The 21,514-nt window shown below is 40.2% G+C and overlaps 3 protein-coding genes and 1 long non-coding RNA gene across 5 annotated transcripts in view; 1 reads left to right on the plus strand and 3 right to left on the minus strand.

Moving 5' to 3' along the window:
* LOC145432992 (uncharacterized) overlaps window positions 1-21,514 on the plus strand; it is a 365,973-nt gene that overhangs the window by 275,763 nt on the left and 68,696 nt on the right. The gene's annotated exons all lie outside the window — the stretch shown is intronic.
* LOC145432983 (potassium voltage-gated channel subfamily A member 1-like) lies at window positions 1,971-12,257 on the minus strand. The gene is made up of 11 exons (XM_080309849.1): window positions 9,574-12,257; window positions 9,437-9,512; window positions 8,845-8,961; window positions 7,902-8,102; window positions 7,771-7,838; window positions 7,105-7,257; window positions 5,723-5,852; window positions 5,263-5,564; window positions 5,080-5,209; window positions 3,855-4,052; window positions 1,971-2,338 (listed from the first exon to the last, which is right to left on the minus strand). The coding sequence occupies exons 1-11, from the start codon at window positions 9,622-9,624 to the stop codon at window positions 2,079-2,081; spliced, it is 1,686 nt and encodes a 561-aa protein (XP_080165975.1). The 5' UTR covers window positions 9,625-12,257; the 3' UTR covers window positions 1,971-2,078.
* On the minus strand, window positions 14,201-16,520 carry LOC145432988 (uncharacterized). Of its 2 annotated transcripts, none has more exons than XM_080309857.1 (5): window positions 16,372-16,520; window positions 15,766-15,978; window positions 15,334-15,400; window positions 14,772-14,886; window positions 14,201-14,388 (listed from the first exon to the last, which is right to left on the minus strand). In XM_080309857.1, the coding sequence occupies exons 2-5, from the start codon at window positions 15,975-15,977 to the stop codon at window positions 14,279-14,281; spliced, it is 504 nt and encodes a 167-aa protein (XP_080165983.1). In that variant the 5' UTR covers window position 15,978; window positions 16,372-16,520; the 3' UTR covers window positions 14,201-14,278. The 2 variants fall into 2 exon arrangements, with proteins under 2 accessions (XP_080165983.1, XP_080165984.1); XM_080309858.1 differs by having other exon boundaries at window positions 16,376-16,400.
* LOC145432986 (uncharacterized) lies at window positions 18,353-20,633 on the minus strand. The gene is made up of 4 exons (XM_080309856.1): window positions 20,335-20,633; window positions 20,207-20,279; window positions 20,014-20,125; window positions 18,353-18,632 (listed from the first exon to the last, which is right to left on the minus strand). The coding sequence occupies exons 1-4, from the start codon at window positions 20,571-20,573 to the stop codon at window positions 18,451-18,453; spliced, it is 606 nt and encodes a 201-aa protein (XP_080165982.1). The 5' UTR covers window positions 20,574-20,633; the 3' UTR covers window positions 18,353-18,450.

Raw genomic sequence — 21,514 nt, forward strand, 5'->3', positions numbered from 1 at the left:
CCGTTTCTGGGGTTTTTGAGGTTGCTGATTACGAATATCACATTAGTTTTGTCATATTGGCTCTTTGTCAGAAGATATTTATACCCCTAAAAAGCCCAAAATTACCGTATTTACCCTTAAATATTTCACTTAGTAGGAAGAAAATCGTAGTATTTTCAAATTTAATACTGCACATGAATAAATAATTGACTATGAAGAACCCTCATGTCGTTCTCAGTCATTCTATCAATATTAACAATGACCTGATGCGAAATATTTGTTTGTCAAAAAGCAGTTTATCAAGCCAAAAAATTGTACTTTTGCACAACAGAAATGCATATTCTCCTGTATCAAATGGTCATTCGACCAAGATTAAAGTGAAGTATAAAACTACAAAATTTGTCGTTGAAAGTCTTAACTACAATACTCATATGCGTCTCATTTCTTTTGACTGGTAAATGGATAATTTTCCGCTGAGTGAACAAAGTGGGTATACCTCGTAACCCTATTAAACGATAAACTTAAATCTGGTGTCTGGTATATTCGAATACCGATGAAAGATTCCAATATCACATTATGATTGAGTTCACTGCAGGTAATTTCTCCTGAGATGTAGTAAATAAAACTTTTTAGATGATCACAAAGCACCCAACTACAAACAAACGTATCTGCATATCGAAAACTCGAACACAAACATGAACAGAAAAGTTCACTTCCTGTTCAGTCATCTTGATATATTTCCTGATCATCCTAGTTGATTAGCAAGGGGAGAGGTTCTACCAAGACATCAGAACAACAAAAGAAACATATTAGGGCAGATGAGATGAACAATTGAACATATTATGTCAGACCATTGCCGGCACCTTTCGAGAAACTGCACTAAATAGCTTACAGGCGAAAATCGTACAAAAAAATTGCGCTTTAAAATAAATTCATAATATGATGTTCCACGTGATTATTTCAAATTGACAATGGGTTGTTGACGTAAAATTGATTGAATTAATGCCAAGTTATTTGAGTATCAAGGTAAATACTTATATACATGACTAGAGTTTATTTATGTACATGATATCCGTGAAAGTATGTAACTATGATAAATCTAATACCCTTAAATATAGTGCTGTTGCTTTATTTTGATTTAAAATAGTCTTCTGTGTGTACAAATAACTAGTAGATTGAATTTCTAAACTTTATTGTACGACTGAGCCGATTTTATATCTACTCACTGCCGTGAAAATGAGAGATTTTGGTCAAAACAGCCCCATGGGTTATCTCCACAAGAGTCAATTTGAAAAGACCAAGGTCATATTCGGAATCAGTGCCTTTCAGAACCCCCAAAACCACTCTTACTTTGTCTGTCTCAAAATATGTGTTGACCAGTGTTATCTATCTATCTCCATCGGCGTACCTTGGATTTATTGTCTTTCCTGCGCAATAGGGTTGTTCCAAAATTACTTTTCAGTTCAGATTTTACTGGGAATTCGATAAAATTGTTAGGTTGGATAGAAAAGTTCTGCTCACCAAATTTGGCTCGATTCCAGCGTGTATAGCAGCGAAGCTAGAGGACTTGGAAAATAATAAATTTATTATAATATTAAGATATCTTTTTTTTCAAATTTCGCTTTTATCCCCATATAATGTTTACGTATTGTTCTGAAAACACGATTTGCAACAAATTCGGCTCATTTCCAACCAGCGGAAGCGAAACAATCGGAGCAATAAAAATTGGATTTTTAAATAACATTGTACGGTGGAAAATTCTTAACTAATTTTGAGCATCGATACCTTCGCTACTACTGAGTGGAATTGAGTCAAATTTCGTGTGCATCTTATTTCTAGACAACCTAACAATTTTTATTGAATAGCCAGTGAGCTTTGAAGAAAAACTTTATATTTGAACGATCCTACTGCGCAAAGCATGGGTGTTTCAAACTCACTGACTGCTGTATCGAGCCTCCCTTCTACCCTGCTTATCTGTGTATCACACCCGATTATATTTCTGGTATGAATGTTATTGATGTGCACGGTTGACAAATATCGGCAAATATCTGATATATCCTTACGCCAAGCCCGGACTTAGTGCGGTATTCGGTGCCTTGTCAATCTCTTTTCTGGTTAGCGACCGCCCGTCGATAGTAATACATGAAATTGGACACTATCACAGGCACAGGCAAGGCCAGGCAGAGAATTCCGGTGACCGCGCACGCCATTCCGACGGCTTTACCACCGGGGGAAACCGGATACATATCTCCGTACCCAACCGTTGTCATCGTAACGATCGCCCACCAGAAGGCGTGCGGGATGCTCTTGAAATGAGATTGTGGGGTTGAATCACCGGGACTCCATTTTGGGTTGAATTCTGGAAGAAAACGAGTTGAATGAAATGATTGTTTTGTTGTAAGGAATAGACGCGCAATGGTTCGCTGAGCCGACTCGATTCGAATCATTTCATGCCTATGGTGAATGACTCAATTTTAGATTTTCCAATTCAGGGTTGTAACCAAGTCACAAGGTTCCGAGACACCAGTCAAATCGACTTTTATAGTTTCTACTCGAGTCAATTCGAGTCGTATTTTCAGTTCACCACCGAGTCAAGCCCGAGTCCAAGTCAGTGAGAAATGGTTCGAGTTCGAGTCACAGCGTCGACGCTCGAGTCTGAGTCTAAGTAACACTGTTCAGTGTTCATTATCGAGCTCAAGACATCTTTGTCACACTTCTGTGAAAATCTCGAGTCGGAGGCCTCTCATTCAAAATATCCTGATTTTTCTCACTCGTAATTTTTAAAGGGGGTTTCTGGGCCTAGTTTCAGGTATCGGTTCTCATACATGAGATTTGATGCAAGTCGTGTAGAATAAAGCAACTACAGGTCGAGTCAATACGCAAATCGACTGGAGTCTAGTCGAGTCGACGAAAAATTGCGACTCGAGTCATTATAAACCTGCTTTGAGTGTTGACTCGACTCGCACTCATTACTGGAGACAAAAGGTTCAATGACTTGGCAACTTGATAATACTAATCGCAATCAGAGAGAAATTACGGTAAACTTATTTGTGAAATATTGACATGCTAAAGCCATGATTGGTGTACAGCAAAGATTTCCAAAGTAGGCTACTATAATACGGCAATTAGATACTTCTTGATATTGAGTTTTATTTTTCCCCTCAACCACCAAACCAGCAATCAGGACATTGTCATAGCAAAAACAAGCATCACAGTAACTGAAGTAATTATCTAATTTTATATCATGCTCATATTGTGTTGTATTCACGTCATTTCATCATTCCAACTACCGGTTACCGTATATATAGGTCATTCTTTTCTGCTTCAATAACGTTTCCTAATTTTTTGATAAAGTAGGGAAATTATGGGCCTATAGCCCGTAGGGGTGCAACCGTACAACATAGGTTGGGAGCAATGTTCCCTCTAAGCTGTGCATGTGCGCAAATGCGCAGTGCTGATATGGTCTCTGCGCACATAAAATCTAAGTTGCGCACAAAATATTCGAAGTGATGACCATTTTTTTTAGTCGTTACGCACTGTTGTCCAAGGGTCTGTGCAGTAAGTTGGTGAGTGTGCGCAGACTCGTCAAAAATTAGAGGGAACATTGGTTAGGAGTGCCTGACATACATACATTTGTCGTTCACACAATTATAGGAATAAACTTTGATTTGCTATGAATTGAACATAATTCTCGTTATATTTTTGCGAATTCAGTAATCGACATTCTAAATCTAATTTTGAAAAAAACCTATATATTTATCCGTCCTACTAATTCTTAGGAAAATGGGGAAAGTTCCAATTGTCCAACTATTATACCTATCTAACATTCATATTCTAATATAATTAGCAAAATGTGTCCAACTGTTTTTTCCTACCTACAAAGTAGATAGCGCTCGAGAAGATGACGACCCCGATTAGCACGAAGAACAGGAGCAGCCCGAGTTCTCTGAAACTTGAGGACAGAGTCTGCCCGAGAGTCTGCAGTCCAGTTGAGTGTCGCGATAGCTTAAGAATTCTGAAAACTCTGACCAGCCTGACGACTCGGAAGACGGAGAGAGAATTTCCTTTCTTCACTGAAACGAGAGAAGTACTTCTACATTTTCAAAGTACATAAATAGTTGTCCGCTACTTGAGGTACTTACTTAATACAATCCTCTACTACTGCTACTTCTACTTCGTATCATTTTGTATAAGTATAAGTATTACGGGAGAGAAGTGGAGCGAGGAAGAGAGAGACAGACTGAAATCTATGGAATTGTATTTTCCATGGAGTACCAACAAGAATGTCATTTTCATAAAATTTTAAATTTTGTTCGTCGACGTGTTTAGTATTGACGAAATCGCCATGAACTGCCGCGTCTGAAAATGCCCGTTTTAGCTCGATCCGACGAACATTGCGGATTTGATGACCCAAATACAATTGTTTATGGGAAACTAGCACAGCGAAGATGAATCGCAAAATTTGCTATCTTCCACCATGCGATACATATGCTTTTCAGGCCAGAAGTTTCATCGTGCTTGGCGATAAATAGGCTAAATATGGAGCGAGAAAATGAGTTTTCACGAAAGCACAAGAAAAAATAATTCATGTGACGAGTTGCGTGGATTCTTTCACACCGCATAGCCGCCCATATTAAATGGTTCCTTACGGAAAATACGGCCCGCCCTTCGTCTTAACTGCGGGACCTTATAATACGGGGGAGGGCGACGTTCCATGACATTTTCTGAAACGAAGAGCTGGGGTAAACAATAGTTAAGAACCGCTGTTCCGTAACATAACCATCATTCGCATTACATGATGTGTTGTAGTCTTCAGTTCCTATGATGTTCCTGGGATGTGGTAGCACTTTCGCACAGCTCAGTTTCCTTATTTTGACAATCCTTGAGTGCGTATTTGTGAATGCTTTTCAAATTTACTTAATTACTTGAGTAGAGTCAAAGTCATCCGATTCTACTTGTACTATAAGTAGTGGTCAGTTGTTTTTAAAGGCATTACTTCTACTTGAAATTTAGTACATGTTTGCGCGGATACTTCTACTTCTACTCGAGATTCCTGACTATAATTTATCCACATCTCGTGAAAGAAACGAAAGAACGAACCTGATTCATCCGCGGAAGCACTCGATATCGTTGTCACGAAATAAGGAACAATCGACACCAGATCGATCACGTTCATGACGTCACAGAAGAAGCGAGATTTTCGCGGGCAGGTCGAGAATCGAAGGACGAGCTGTTAAAGCACGTTTTATTGATTGTTTTCCAAAACCAACGCTGAACTCTCACCTCGATTGTGAACCAAACAATGCAGACGCTCTCGATCGCCCAGAACGGGTTTGCAGTGAAATGAGGTCGTTTTATCGTGGTTGTGGCGGCATAGTCGATATTTTCGCGGGAACTGTTGTCGTTACTTTCATTACGCTTGAGTCCGGGCACCGTTTCCAAACAAAACGAAGTAACGGAAAGCAGAATGATGCAGACTGACACGAGAGCAACCGCGCGGGCGGCTCCGGATGACTCCGGTTTTTCGAACAGGAGCCAGACTTTTTGTTGTAGCGAATCGCCGTCTTTCTTTTGAAGATCCGAGCCTGGAATTGATTTCAGAAAAGTGTAGAAAAATTCGTCCGGATCCGGTTCTGAATGTTTAAATAAGGATCTGGAAATTCATACCCGAAACTGAGCATCGATTTCCAGTGTTTTCGATATTTTGTACCTCAAGTTTTACCAAATATCAATGTCGACTCACCTCCGTTACGTTCGAAGCCGTCGAGTTCGCGGAGTTTGTTAATCGCGTTCGATCCAAGTTCGAAAAACTCGATCTCGTCCGCGAACACGTCGACTGGCACGTCCGACGGTCGTCTTAATTTTCCGCCGGTCTGTTGTATCACAATCGTGAGATCATCGAACGGTCGCAGCGTCTCAGATACATTGAAGATTCGAAGGACATATCGAACAATGTTATATCCTAAATCTTGTTGGGTGGTTGCTACTCCAAGGACATTGCCTGAACTATATAAGCTGATGACTAAAAATATCATCAATTTTTCATTAAATGAGAACACAAGTCGAAAATATAAACCGATCCTATGACGGGCAATGAAATTATATAGTTGCAACTACAACATTGACGTTTCATGGACCTCATGGTAAGAGTTCCTGACACAACGACACCTATAACACAACACTCCTCAATCAAATCCACGACACAATACTTATAACTAGGGCGATATTAATTTGACGTGTCAAAAAAGTCAAAATTTTGTCAAAACTGTAGCGTTAGGCCAAAAATCGGCAAAATTGTTTACAAAGTCAAAAAGATTTTGCAATCTACATTTTGTTTGTATCGTAGATTTTGCACTGTCGATGACCTTGTCATTTGACATTTTACAGCTTGTAGCCTACTATATAGGCCTACCGGGCCATTGTCTACTCGTTGTGAATCATAGACGACCAAATGAACCAAATAAGTTGACATGGTGTTATGCTCAACGTACCGCGATATCATAACTGAAGCAAGACTGCGTGGGCATACTGGGTATTGCATGGTTCTTATATCAAGGAGCGTATGATGAAAAATTTTGATGCAGACACGATTGTAGAATGAAGCAACACGGTGTGCCACCAGCAGTGTATGCACAATGCACATAACACAACTTCAGTGTTGTCAGCTAACAACTGCTACTGCTGAACGTTTTTTCTCCATTCTTGGTAAGCTACTTAGTGAGGACAGACACTTTGTAACCTTGAATGTAGGAAATTATCATTCGTTGCACTACACTAACTTTTATATATTTCCACCATAGGGCCAGATTTCATTAAAACAATGTCTTTTTCGTGTATTTTTTCCAGTTTTTTGGTCAAAATTTTTTTTTCAGGTCAAACTACTTCGTAAGGACAGACAGTTCCAACCATAAATGAATATAAGTAACACAATTCTAACATTATGCGCGAAACAACTACTTTGCATACGTTACGTCAAAATTTGGTCAAAATTGAGTTTTTTAAGGTAAAAAAAGTCAAAATGTTGATTTTTTAGGTCAAAATCTTTCGTTTTTAGGTAAAAAAAATCGCCCTACTTATAACTTAATTGATACATATTGCTTCACACAAAGACAACACAAGAAGTGCCTGGTAATAATGCAAAATGGCGTCGAAACTTTTTCGGTTCCGATTGAAGAAATATTGTTTTCTGATCGGATCAAAATACTCGAGCCTTCGTTCCGCATCACCGAGCAGAGTAGTGGGGAACTGGTTCAAAGTCTTCAGCTGAGTTTCGTAAATCTGGAGGAAAAATATATGCAAGATATCAGTGACATCACAAAAGTTCATTGAAGATGATAATCAGATCTATAGCAATCCCAGCGGATAGTTTGATGACATTAAAAGTTATGGCTGTTGATGAGATAATTCTCAAATATGAAATTTGGACAATAGGCAGAGCAATAACCATGAGGTGGTGGGAAATCGTGCATCGTGCATTCAGTTAACGGCGGCCTCGCGACCCCCTTCAGGTGCTTCCACGCCCCGCCCAGTTTGAGAACCACTGATCTAAGGTAACCTACATTTTCAACCTAGATATCTAATTTAGGTTAGTTGTCTTACCTTAATATCCAACATATGTGAGTTTTCTAACCTAGATATCTCACCTATCTTAGTTTTCCACCCTAGATATTTGACGTATGCTAGTTACTTCTCTTCCCTAGATATCTAACCTATCTTAGTGTTCTAACAACGCAGACTAGTTTGCCAACCTAGATACCTAACCTGGGTTCAGTCATCTACAGCGAAACGCACCTGTCCTGAAACGTTAATCTCGATTCGCAAGCAGCACGAACAGACGCCATTACTGCTCGGAAGCGCTCCTATATTGGTAGATCAGATTCACTTTACTGGCGCTCTTTAGCGTTGTCTCGCGTAAAACATACCCGGAGTTTTCGATATCCCGTTTCTTCGAGCGTTCGCGATTGCGACGTCAGCCGGGCGATTGCTCTCCATGCACTTCTGTATCGCGTCCATGATCACCTTTGCGCCATCTATTGGCGATGAATTCGTGTCACCGCGGTAGCTGTCAATCGCCTTTATCAATTCCTTAGCGCTTCCCAGCGGTTCTTTATCAACCGTCTTGGCTGAAACAAGCAAGTTTCCCGAACTTCAGCAGAACTACAATATTGCAACAAGAAATAAGTTCGTATTGGCTAAGTTAGGTATTTCCAAATCATGATGTGCCGAACCGATTATTTTCTGACCTACAGATTGAAATTCTTGAGAGTTTTGTGACGACAAAGACTTAATATTTTTGAAACTCGATATGTTATTTCAGTCAATTGCGGTCAATTGCTGCGCACAATGATTTGAGTATTCAAATCCGAATCGAGTATTAATTCCAAATTTTCTAGTCGAGAAGTGAGAGATGATGTTTTGAGTACTGCGATTATACGATCCTTCAATACTTAATTTGACGTACAATTTTCCACTGCGGACGGCTATAATATTCAATTGGTCGTGTCGCACCATACGAAACATATACTCTAGTACAAAACTTCGTACGTCAATGGAAATGACACATATGAGAAATCGTGATCGATCAGTGGCATTGGTATAAAGTGCAACGAAATAGGTATGGTCAGTAAAATGCCAATTAACATTTAATTCGGGTTACCATATTTTGAGTTCCAAAAAAGAGGACACTTTCTACAATTCACAAATTATGAATTATATCATTCTTTGATACGTGAAGTTTGGAAATTTGACTGCTAATATTGATGGGTTGAAGCTGAAGGTCATTCAACCGACTGGACTCCCGGAAGACCTGTCCCACGTAGAATTTTTAGTAGCCTAAACCAGATTTAATTTCATGGATGCACGGACCTCCCTCGCAAATATTTCGAGACTCTCTCCTCGATTCGACACCCTGCTGCCATTTTCCAACGGGGAGATCCGACAAGGAGGAGAGACGGAATTTCCGTTTCGGAATCGGGAGAGATTCTGGAATGAGAAGAGTTTTTTTACGTATCAGAGAGAGAATCTATATTTGCCAACAAAACATAAATTGTAATAGGATGGAATGTGATGTAAGAGTAAGCGAGGTATAGATGGGATGCTCGATATCACAGAGCAACCAAAGGCACTCAGGCCAGGCTTGTACAAACTACTGGATTTACAAAATGCGCAACTAGAACTAGAACTGAAATTTAGTATGTTAAGAATTTCATTTGATATCGCCCAAGCAGAGTTGTACAAAAAGTAGGTTGAGCAAGGACTTGGACTATGATTCTAGTCGCAACACAACACTATATGACTTGGACTCGACCCCCTGCTCTCCGATTTGGACTTGATTTGATGGTGAACTGAAAATGATTGTACCGGAGTCAAAACTATAAAAGTAAGATTGACTTGTGACTCGGAACCATGTGTCTTGGTCACAACACAACGCGACAGACAGACAGGCACACATACAAACCATGGGTGTTTCTCCGCCGTTCTCTCGAAGATCCTTCGCTCGCAGTCCTAGAGACACCACGATGACTGACGACGCGCTGAAACCATGACAACAATCTACACATCACAGAGAAAGTAACCCGCAACTAAACCAATCACCGATAATCCGCCGCTCATGTCTTGCATCCTTGCGGCCGCTACTCCGAACATTTCGCAACTGCAGATTGGTTAGTGAAATAGATATAGAATTTGTTATTATTCTGATCTTCATCAGTTAAGATGGATGGGCACAATGATTCCAGTAATTATTAGCGTCGAGCAGTGATATATGATCTTGTCGAGTACTGAAACTATACGCTCTTTGTCATTCAGGGCAGAGATTCTAAAGTTGGATAAACAATAAAGTCGATTATCCCGTTCGTCAGGATTTACCAACCCAGGATTAGGAAAACCGGTCGATCGCGGAGCATAAATTTCGTGATAATCTCACGATTCAACAAACCAGAACAAACTACAGATAACTAGTTATCTATAAAAGCAGCGTACCATTCCTACGCACAAATATTTCCGCTACTGACAGTGTCGACTGGCTCCTAGGTAATGGCTTCACTAAACAATCAACGAATTATGTAGTCGCCATTGCAGAGCGATATATCAATATTCCGTAATCCGTTTCTTAGCGGTACCGTCCGAATTGGACACGGCTTTGATTTCGCGATGATGATAATTCTACCTATTGCAATAATAGTATCGTTATCAGTAGGCTGCTGTTTCATTTCATATAATGCGTTTTCGCATTATGATACAACAGATAACATAGGGTTACCATACGTCCTCTTTTAAGAGGATTTGTCCTCTTTTTTTAAATTTTTTGAAAGCTTCCTCGGAAGCCACCCTTTTGTCCTCTTTTTTGGGATTTTGTCCTCTTTTCTGAGAATTGCGGTCCAATTTATGGCTAAAATCGACTGAGATGCCGTATTTCAGCACCGAAGTAACGCTCAGGCGGGTATTTCGGGAGCTGAGCAGGAGATGACCTTTTTTTTTAGTCAACCGACCCCGACGTGGGAAAAATTACCATATTTTCCTCCGTTTTTCAAATTTTGAAAAAGTGTCCTCTTTTCAGATTTCTAAAATATGGTAACCCTAAGATAACACCACTTAATTGAAAATTCGGGAGACCTCGACTAACCATCACGCGTAACCTTTTCCTACTTTATGCGTCGTGATTAGCTAACTTTTGTTATCTCCGCCTAAAATGCGTTCCGATTAGCAGTTTTTATTCACATGATTAGTTTTCTCCCGGATCAGCTAACTTTATTTCTCCGCCTTTAGAGCGGAGATCATAACGTTAGCTTATCCGGAACTTATCTAACTTTATGCACCAATAACATTAGCAGCTTCAAGCAAACTATCTTCGAGCGAGGACTATCCCGAGTCGTCTGGTGAAACTTTTCATCATGTGAAGTAGGTTGCCACGATTAACAGTTTTTAATAATTAGACGATTAGCATTCTCCCGAATGCGATAACTGTATGATCACCACCCTAAGAGGTAACTCATCTAAAATTTTAGTGTCGATAGCATTTCCACTGTGGAAGCCTTGAAACCTGGATTGGTCGCATCGCAGCATGTGTGATCAACCTACAACATTGTCACAAAATGCAATGAAATAGGTGTGATCGGAAAAACTACCACATAATCTTGAATGTGATGTATGCTTTGCGGTCGCCTAAAAGGTACACAAGTAGACATGAAGAAGTTTTTCTCTCTCATTCAAACACCTGACCTATTGCTCTGCATTCAGAATCAAGTTGATTGCGATTATTACAAGACATGGAGCGCATTACCAGGATTTTCATCTCTCAGGCAGAAAACAACTACGCCTCGAAAACGTTCAAGCTGAATGGAGAGTCGCAATCAGTGGTGTGCGAAACAATGATCTATCGATCGCAGAATCGATTGTTCCGACTCAGAATCCAATCGATCGGCGATGGAACTTTCCTCATTTCGGACGACGTCACGTCACATGGATTTTGGATATGGATTTGGACTGGAAAAAATCTAGATCGATTCTGAATTGAGTATAGGCTGCGAGCATCACTCATTACAACAGCATGCCAGTATGGGCGTTGTGTTATGTTCTAATATGTACATTTTATGCGACCGCAAAGAACATAATGTCAATTCTGCACCGCATTGAAGAGAATTCGGCATTCTGTCGACCATACCTATTTTATTGCGCCTTCTGGCAATGCTATAGGACGTATAGGTGGATTGCGACTTAAAAGTGAACAGTACCGGACGCACTCGGATAGGGTTCGGACCGGATTTTGGACAATTTGCGACAATATGATCGGATTCGGATTCTATTGCAGATTTTGCTTGGGATATTCTCGGATAGTTGTGACTTCTGCTGCGGATATTTCTGGACAGTTCTGACTAGATGTGACTTAAAATCAAAAGACAAAAATCGTCAGCTCGACAAACAAACACGGACGGTAAACACGTTCTGATAGGACTAGTAACACTCTGAAGTTGTTCTGTCTAAGGCCCAAGCAAATATTGATATCAGCCAATCCTAAACTTGGCCTTTCGAAAAACTGTTCGCAGCTCAACTGTAAGCCTACAATTAAGATTCTTGGGAAAAGTTATTCGATTCGTATTCTGGACGGCATTATTCGGATTCACATGGATTTTCGGTTGAGATTGTTCGGATTCCGACGAATATTTCTTCAGAGACTCAAGCTGTCGTACGGATGTGGATTCACAGAAATCAATATCCGCTCATCATTGCTTCTAGGGTTGCATTTAAAACAAAAATCAAGTTAAAACAAACATATTTTAAACAAAGTAGTTTAAACATCCATTTGTTTTAAATGCCACCCTAACTGCTTCACACAGCTATATGTCATTTACACTATCGCGCGTAGCCTTGTATTGCATGTTTCGTATTTTTTCCGACCATCCCTATTTCATTGCACTTTGTGGCAATGCTGGGGGTTGACCACGACTTCACGGTTATGTCATTTCCATTGACCTGCGCAGCTTCGTACTGCATAATTTATATGCTGCGATGCAACCAATCGGGATTTACAACCTTCCATAATAAAAATAGTATCTAAACTATAATCCCAATTGTCAAATAACCTCTCAGTGGAGAGGACCGTGTCATTTCAGTACGCAATGAATCGTCACACATTACTCGACTCGATTCATTACTACGAATCATCGGTTCGTATTCGAGTTCTCGAGTCATTGTGCCCAGCCCTATTACGTACTTGATTTTGAGAATAAAACACTGCCACGAATCTACTTCAGGGGAGTTCGACACGCGATCAAACTACATCGATCGTCGATTGCACGAACACGAGATACGTTAGTTGCGTATTTCATAAATTATTAATGATCCAGCTGAAGCGTAACGCTTCTTTTCGTAATACCACTGAGAAAATTTCATTAGTAAACCGATTTTCTGAAAGACAAGGCAGTTTTGTAATTAGCGATAAATAATTCAACCATTCTATCAGCGGTTCAGCATGACCCAGGAACTATTTATTGATGAATGTCCTCTCACTGCATGAAATGTTATTCAAATAACAATATTTTAACTTGAAATCTGTGAAAAGATACAAGTGCATTTATTCTCTTTTATAATATTATTTTCATCAGTTGAAAAGACCACAAGAAGCGATAGGGAGATACGATGTTGTTGAAACCCCTTGTGATACTTTTGTAATGAAATGCCGACCTTGGCCAGCAGATAAAATTACGAAGGAACATGTAAATAAGAGAATTCCAAGACCGAACGAAGAATAAAATTAGATAACATGAAAGGTCAAGGTATGAAAATGAACAGGCTATGTGTAAGTAGACGATTTGATATGTCACATCGTGGCCTGGTAATCTCCAGTGCAGGCTTGTATTCATGCGTACCAAGGAACGAAGCGTCATTAATTCATATTCTACACATCCACATGACCAGCCCCTGCTCCCCAAGAGCTTGTCTTGCGCCCCATACACTCGTAGCGAAAAAAGTGTGGATTCACACCCGTGTACTACCCGTGATATACAGGTGTGAATATACACCCATAATACACGAAACCATAACCTACCTCAGACTTACACAGCGGTATACATCAAACAGAATTATTCCAAAGAATCATTGATTCAGTGTGACTGATGTCGCTGAATGTCTCATACAGAATATTTTCAATGCACAATGCGTTCATCTTTGGTTCTCAGCCTTCTTCTGAAAACGGACTCCTAGCAGGAAAATTACCATCTCACGGAATCCAAAGTCGTTGAAATTTACGCTGTATCCGATAATATCGCCAATCTGCGCGTTGAGCAAATGTGTACGCCTGTATGCTGAAGTTTCCCAGAAGTAAACAGCAAAAGTGTCTGAGCTGATAGCTGTTCCAGTTATAAATTACTAGTGCTGTAGGGCAGTTGCTGGCTCGCGGCTTCTGCGCCTATAAAATTGCAAACACTATGTACCGCTGTTTCTGTGGCCAATTCCCATCAGACCTCCGCCGTAATATTACGCCATCAGTTGTTGTCCACTGTCCATTGATATGGAACCAGATTTTTGGTGAAATGTAAATATACCCGCTAATATGTGCCAGAGATTTATTTACCTTATCTGCGTGGCGCGACGGTTTGTCATTTGCGTCACTTATACAGCCATCATAATAAGCCGTTCTAATATATTTCCATCCAATCAAGACATATATTGTACAAGACAAGACCAGACCAGACACAATATAATGAATATATTCTGTCTGGCATTTTGTTCTTGAATAAAAATTTATTTGTAGAATGTATTTTTTAACGAAAAGAAACGGTGGCTGCTAAAAAAGAAAACTCTAATTCAAGGCTTCGTCCCAATCGTGAACATCTTCGTCCATGTCCCCGTCCGAGTCTGATAGATCGTCTTCGTCGTGCTCAAACTCTCTCATGAATTCTTGCCATTCGTCTGAAAATGAATACGCGTAACGCCAATGCGCAGGAACCATATACTTGGCCACGAGTAATCTTCAGCTTTTGCAAGCAGAATTCGCAAAATATTGGAAATGGAAATGAATTCCGAATTGGAAAACCAGGTTCAGCTCATGTCAAATCAGAATCCGTACTCATAAGCAAGATGGTGGTGCATGCCTGTACTCGAGATTGACTCGTTTCGCACTTTACAGTTCTCCTATAACGGTTGCGGGTAAAGTAGAAATCAGATTAGAACTAAATTGAGAGCATACAAACACCTCACAAATTAGATTAGAATTTGGTTACCGGCATCTCACTTTAATTAGTTTAGTAAGACAGCTCGAATTATCCAGTTGTTCAAGTGTGGTTGGAACTCACCTTCGGTCATTACTGGCAGGTCCACAAATCCCTCGTCGCCGTCTTCGATTGTTTGTGGATTCGTGTCGTGGTCCTTCACAGCTTCCATCATGACGGATTCGTAATCATTAGATGTCTGTGACGCGAATGCAGGGTGATTAGTCGGAGGTAAAATAAAACCGCTAACCAGCTATACTCTTTTCAACTAAATGGTGTTTCTTAAATACGTATTCGATATAGATTCGACTCTGCAGAGAGAATATAGTTTTGTCGATGGATTTGTACACGTCTCAGAGTGCTGGTAGATGATAGGACGTAACCTAAAAGTAATAGTTGGTTGAACTGTCACTTCTGATTTCCAATCATCTGGACTCGCGAATACTAGCCCACGCATCTATATAATGGTACAATATATGATGGAAGACCCCATAACTTGGGACTATATGCACAATAGTGTGTAATTCCTAATATAAGATTAGGTGTTTGTATTGTGGTGAGCTATGTTGACAATATGATTCTCCTCGCGTCGGAATTTTTTTTTCTAAAGCTTTGGTAATTATTCAAAGTGCGTCGACTTACTTACCACTCGCTCTATATCACCGACTTTCGCGCAAAGGTCAAGCGCTCCGTTGATACCTTTCCGTAACCACCTGGATTATAAATGGATTCCTTAAGTACTCATATAATCGATAGTTGACATCCCAGTTGAACAAGTAGAAAATTTTCATAATTTCCAAAGTATATTTAGAAATAATGTTACTGAATTCGCAAAAACTGAATTAAGTTCCGAATTAGAACGAGATGTCTGTACAGTGTACACCTAGCTTGGCTCGTTTCTCTCTATACTGTGACATTTTCAGGTAAACTAGAAATGAGATTAGAGTTAAAATTAGAGTAACATTTCACAAATTAGATTAGAATTAGACTACCAGCATTTCGCTCCAATGAGTCTAATCAGTGTAGCTTCACAACTGGAGTTACACAGTTGTCTCAATTTGTAGGGGTTAACACTTACGGATATTTCTTGTACGCTTTGTAGCCCAACTTTGCGTATTTCTTAGCGTATTTCCACGCTGTCTTGCCGTATTTCTTGAGTGCTTTCCTACCGTGACGTATCGCTCGCCGTCGCCGCCTGCGTCGTCTGCGTCTCCGGCGTCCCCATGACGACGAGAGGTCGACCAGGAGCATACAAACCAGAAGTAAACAAAGGGTTACGCGAAACTTCATGCTGAAAATTGAGGCTGAGTGTAAGCAAGGCATGAGCTTGATCGATATCGGATATTTGAGTCACAACTAGCACCTTCACCAATAACCCTGGTATCACAGTGCTCTTGGAGATGCTGTCATATTCAGTTGGTATTCAAATGATGTGTCACGTAGCTTGGGCGCATTTCCAAAATATCATATCATGAATCTAAACATCTGGACACATGTAAGCTATAAGAAATAGAACGATAGATCTCTGACTACCTCTACTACCTTCTTGTGACTTTACGAAAATTAAGTGCTTCGACAATATAAATGAGGATGAACCATTGGCACAAGGGAAGATCGTAACCAGTTGTTGTCCAAGGAAAAAAAACCAAAGTAGCTAAGCCCCATTATCTCCCCTGATACCTACCTACCCGCGCTCGCGGACTTTTATTCACTAACATTCGACGCAAGAGATAATTCACTATGAATTGAAGCATGAATAGCCAGCGTAATATGTTGCGGTCAATGAGAGGATAACATCGCCCCTTTTTCAGTCTCTGTGCAGTGTGCAGTGGGAGGACATCTCAGGATATGCATTTCACTTTCGTCATTCTAATCACAGGAAGTGAGTAAAGATTCGCGCGCTAAAACCTGTGAAATCCCGGAACGTAGAAACTGAGAAAATTTCCTCTGTAATTTGATACCGTAATAAGACTCTTTGTCTTTACTTGGGCGGTGAGAACAATTTCATGCTTTCAACAGTGTTGGGACAATAATGAGTAGGAACTTCCTTCGATAGGTCGATGCGGTGTTTTCGTGGAAATTTGCTCTAGCTTTCTATTGATGTTAATGATGCAAGTGGTTGCTCTACAACATTAGCAATTGTAAACATCCTGTCGGTTATTTCCTTCCATTTGCGAAAGCTACTGCTATGCAAAGCGATTCTGTTGGGTTATCTTGCAATGCAGACATGTCTCTTTCAAAATTATTCTATTGCCGTACCTCAGAGATCTCAAACACGTCTAATAATGTCAAAATACCAGTTAAATGTCGAAATATTACCTCCAAATTGCCGAAGATGCAATGATTGGCTGATAGGATACACTGGTAAAATCACTGAAACAGCAGCTCTAAAGCAGTGGTTTTCTACGTTTTTCTTTCACCGTACCACTATGAGGTCCTATGGTTACATGTGCGGATTAGCAAACAAGTCGATTCAGAAATTTCGAAATAAATGCGGCTAATCTGCCTCTGATTAGTATCAATAACACGCACTAACCATGTAAAATTTTTGTGATGGTTGCAATTGAGTTGTGAAAATTATAATTTTACCTCAAAACTAATGCATTTACTGCGTACCACCTGGAAATCTTTCCCGTATCACAGTTTGAAAACCACTGCTGCTCCAACACGCCTGTCCCAATCAATGATACAAGTTGGTATATTTCAATGCTCAGTTTAGTGACGTGGCGTTGTCCCTGTGTATGAGTTGCGGGATATACGAGGCATTTAACTGCAAACGCAGACTGCTCGAAATTAGTTAATTATTTTTAAATCATCATTCGGGTTTTCACGAATACGATGTTAGGTCAAGGCATAAAAACGGATATTTAACTACCGCAATGATCCAATCCACCGCACTGAAGGAAGTGGTCACGTGATGATACTTTGGCAATGCGCATTTGATGGATGGCATGGATCGAATAGTTTTTTAAGGATAGATACCTTTTGAGTCGGGTGTTATTCAGCTGCAAGACCGCAGATATATGGATTAATACTTATGGATCAATATGTAACTTTCATACTCTGTAAGGCTTCACGGGTAAAAAGAAACCGAATGCGGGTCGGTAGGTGAACACCTCCACCTCGTATGCGTCCTCAATCGAAAACAAATGCACAGCTGGAAAACAATTCTCTCGCTACAGGAGATTGGTTTTAGATTTTTAGTGGGTGATAATGATTACGGAACAGAAATAACGAATGTATAGGCAAAGTCATTAGAGCAACTCAACATGATATCGCGGCTATAAATCCCACGTTCATGTGCGTGCATACCTTCCTACGGCCCTGCGTACAATCATGATTTGAATTAAAATCTGGTAATTAATTTATACAGCTGTGTGATAAATTAAGTCTGAGGTGGGTTCTGGTTTCATGCGCCACTGACCTACGGGTGTGAATATACACTTTTCTCGCTAAGAGTGCAGTTGGGAAATTGCATACCTCTTCGGAAACACGTATCTATCCTACCCGATGAGCTATTTTCGTGATAAATGGTAGTATTGCTAAAAAGTGGGCTGCATCGTTTCTGCGAACTTAACTAGTAGGTCTATGTCACCGTCAGTGAACACAACTTTAATATACCAGTGACTCTGACCTGTGCTATTTCTTACGTCATGTTTTCCAAGTTACGGAAACGGAATATATTTATTCTGCATAGAAAGTATCTTCACGGAAAAAAGCAGCCATCGAACTTTTCGTTAAAAATATAAAATAAAAAACTATTTTATTGTTGTAGAAGTTGCACCAGATCCACTTCGTCGTGCCCGTCGCGATGGTGTTCCGAGTCTTCTTCGATGTCGCTGTTGTCCCCTTGATCGTACTCAGCCACCTCATCAGGGTCTACGCCTGCGTCTCGCATCGCTTGGTTTTCCTTCTCAATTTCAGCAACAAGCTCGTTCCATTCATCTAGAAACGAGGAATGACGAATGAGCAATTAGAGAAGTGGTTCTTAACCAGGAGTAAGACTAGCCAGTATCAAGTCCTTGGCGGAGGTCAAGACGCACACCCGACTCACGCGGCAGAAATTTATGATATATATAATCATTCACTGATACTTTTTTGCATCGAGGGCTTTTTGCAACACGACCCTTGATATAATGTAGCCTCTACGATTCAATACAGTGTCCGATTAAACGCAGCAGAAGCAGTAGGCTACAGTAACTATTCATTATAATCCTATTGTTTTGCGTAGAAATCCTGTGTTACTGGCTTAGTTTTTTAACACTGTTGTTGACGCACAGCTCATTACGCACACCAGTATTCTATGGTAACGGATGCGGCGTGTAATGTTGTAGAGCAGTGGTTCTTAAACAGGGGTCCACCAGGTCGATATTAATACTTCAAGTTTTTGAAAGGTGTCCCGTCCCCGAGATTCACATAAGTTGTGTTGAAAACGCTATTGGGCCCAAGACCAGCCTTTGAGGGTGACTTGACAAAGTGCTGTTTTGATCGTGAATACGAGAAACAGTTCCTGACAGCTAAGGGGGTGCGAGCGCTAAAACTTTGGAAAACACGGTTGTAGAGTTATGTTTTTGTGACTCAGCGAACTGGGTTCACCGAAGGCTTGCAAATTAGCGTAAGGGTTTGACAGGTCAGTAAACAGTAAGAACCACTGAAGTAGAAGAGGACGAAAAAAGTTTAAGTCATGCAGTGAGAGGTGTGCTACGATCGGAAACGAATTAAACGATAGTGACTATCACAGGTGGCCAGTAACGAAGTAGCCTACTTCTACTTTTTCGAAGCAGGCTACCCAAGTAGGTATTTCTTTATGCAGCTACCATTTCCCCAGGATTGGGATTTCAGACTACTTCCAATTTTTCTTATTTCATTACCGGGGTTGTATAGGCAATACTGACCCTAGAATACGTGACTATAGTAGCCTACTTCCTTAGATATAGTTTTGAACTACTTACTTCCATCATTCTACTTATTGAAAGTAAAATATGAAATGAGTGCTTTTCATATTTCCGTTTTCTACTGATACTTGGTAAAATTCACGACTTTACTTCTAATTCTAATGAACTGCCACGACCCCTACTGGTGACGTGGACTTCGATATTTATGGGTAGCTAACATCTTTTTATACCTAAATATATATCGCATCGGTAATCTTTGTACAGTATGCTAGTGTCAGCAACATTTAATGCAATGAAAATGTGGCAGTTACCTGCAACTGGTGTCATCAAGTCCAATCCCTTACATCACCCTTGCTATTAGACCATAAAAAGCAGAGTTTGGCTCATTTGAACTGTGTCACTGGCCACTTAAGACATAGTCCCGAGTTTACCTTCAGTGAGCTCCGGATATTTTTCCACGCCTGCCATGTTGTCTTCGTACGCCTGCATCAAAAGTTCAGGTTCGAATTCCATATAATTATTGTCCGCGCCGTCGAGAAGTTCCTGCAAGCACCAGGAAAAATTATGATAATGCCACTCGTGTTTACCGGAATTAGCGAATTCACTTCAAGTCGCATTTCGTACCTTCGGCACTTTCTCGTCTCCCATGAACGCCCCAGCGCATTTTACTGCCTTGAATCCAGTTTTGAAGAGGTTCCTGGAATCAATCTCATGTTAACCGTTGAAAAATAGCGTTACGTCATCAATCTTACTTGTGTTTCTTATAAAAGTTGTAGCCCTTTTTGGCATACTTATAAACTCTTCCGCCGAATTTCTTGATGTATCGCCCAGTTCTTTTGATGAATCTCCCAACCCTTTTGAAAGTTCGCCTGACCCGGAATCTCCTCACGCTTCGAATCGCTCTGCGAAACCGGAATCTGCCCCACGACTCGGCATGGTCCACCAACACAACAGCCACGAGAAATGACGCTAGAATCACTCTCAAATGCATGATCTAGACTAGTAACATAGTAGTGTTCAATAAAATATACTAAGACGTACGACCAGAAATATACAGATAAAAATATATCGTTTTTCCCTGGCCATATCACGAATTATGATACAAGAGATCTTGTCAAAGCAAAGTGCGATAGGGTCAGCATTTGACAAGATCTGTTCCCTAGGTAATTCGTAGTTATGTTTTATCGTGATGGACATTAAAAAGAAAAAGGCTCTCTCGTTTTTGTGTTACTCTAGTTGTAGTGAGAGAGAAAGTTTCATCATTTCCTATTGTGAAGCACGGATGCTTCTTGGGTGTTGCATTTTACGGATGTGCATATCGTCACATGAATACTTTCTTCGTTACAGTTCACAGCATTGGCCTGCTTCGATTTTAATTTATTTCTGCAATATTCCAATATTATAATGATTTTGGGAGGTCACATTCTTTGGAATTGCCATACCATCAGGATTTGGATTCGCTCAGCATTATTCATATTTGCCTTATCCTTGCTGACGATCCTCTCGGAGGCATAAGAGTATCACAACATGGCTGGACGAATTGCGTTTCGCGAAAGTTCACGGAATCGAATCTGTAATAAGCAGGATTGAGTTTACTATAATTTACAATAGTTTACTCTAGTAGAGGTAAGTTGTGTGTTGTATGTACCCACGCAACGGCGTTTCATGTATATATGTAAGTATTTTATATAGTATGGGGATGTCATTATGAGCCTATTACGAGTGTTATACTGCTTCAACAGTGTTTGGAGTAACAATGACTTAATTTCTGGCTTATGGAACGTACAAATCCAGATAGTAGTTTTTTAACGGATTGTGGATCATTTCAATATCGTTCAAATCGTCGTAACGATTCGGTACTGTTCTCCCTATGTCACTACCGACGAAGGTAGTTTCGAAATTGTACAACTGTACATTTGTACAACGTATTTG

The sequence above is a fragment of the Botryllus schlosseri genome, chromosome 2 (genome assembly GCF_051294905.1).
Source record: "Botryllus schlosseri isolate E-star chromosome 2, Bs_hap1, whole genome shotgun sequence".
Taxonomy (NCBI): domain Eukaryota; kingdom Metazoa; phylum Chordata; class Ascidiacea; order Stolidobranchia; family Styelidae; genus Botryllus; species Botryllus schlosseri.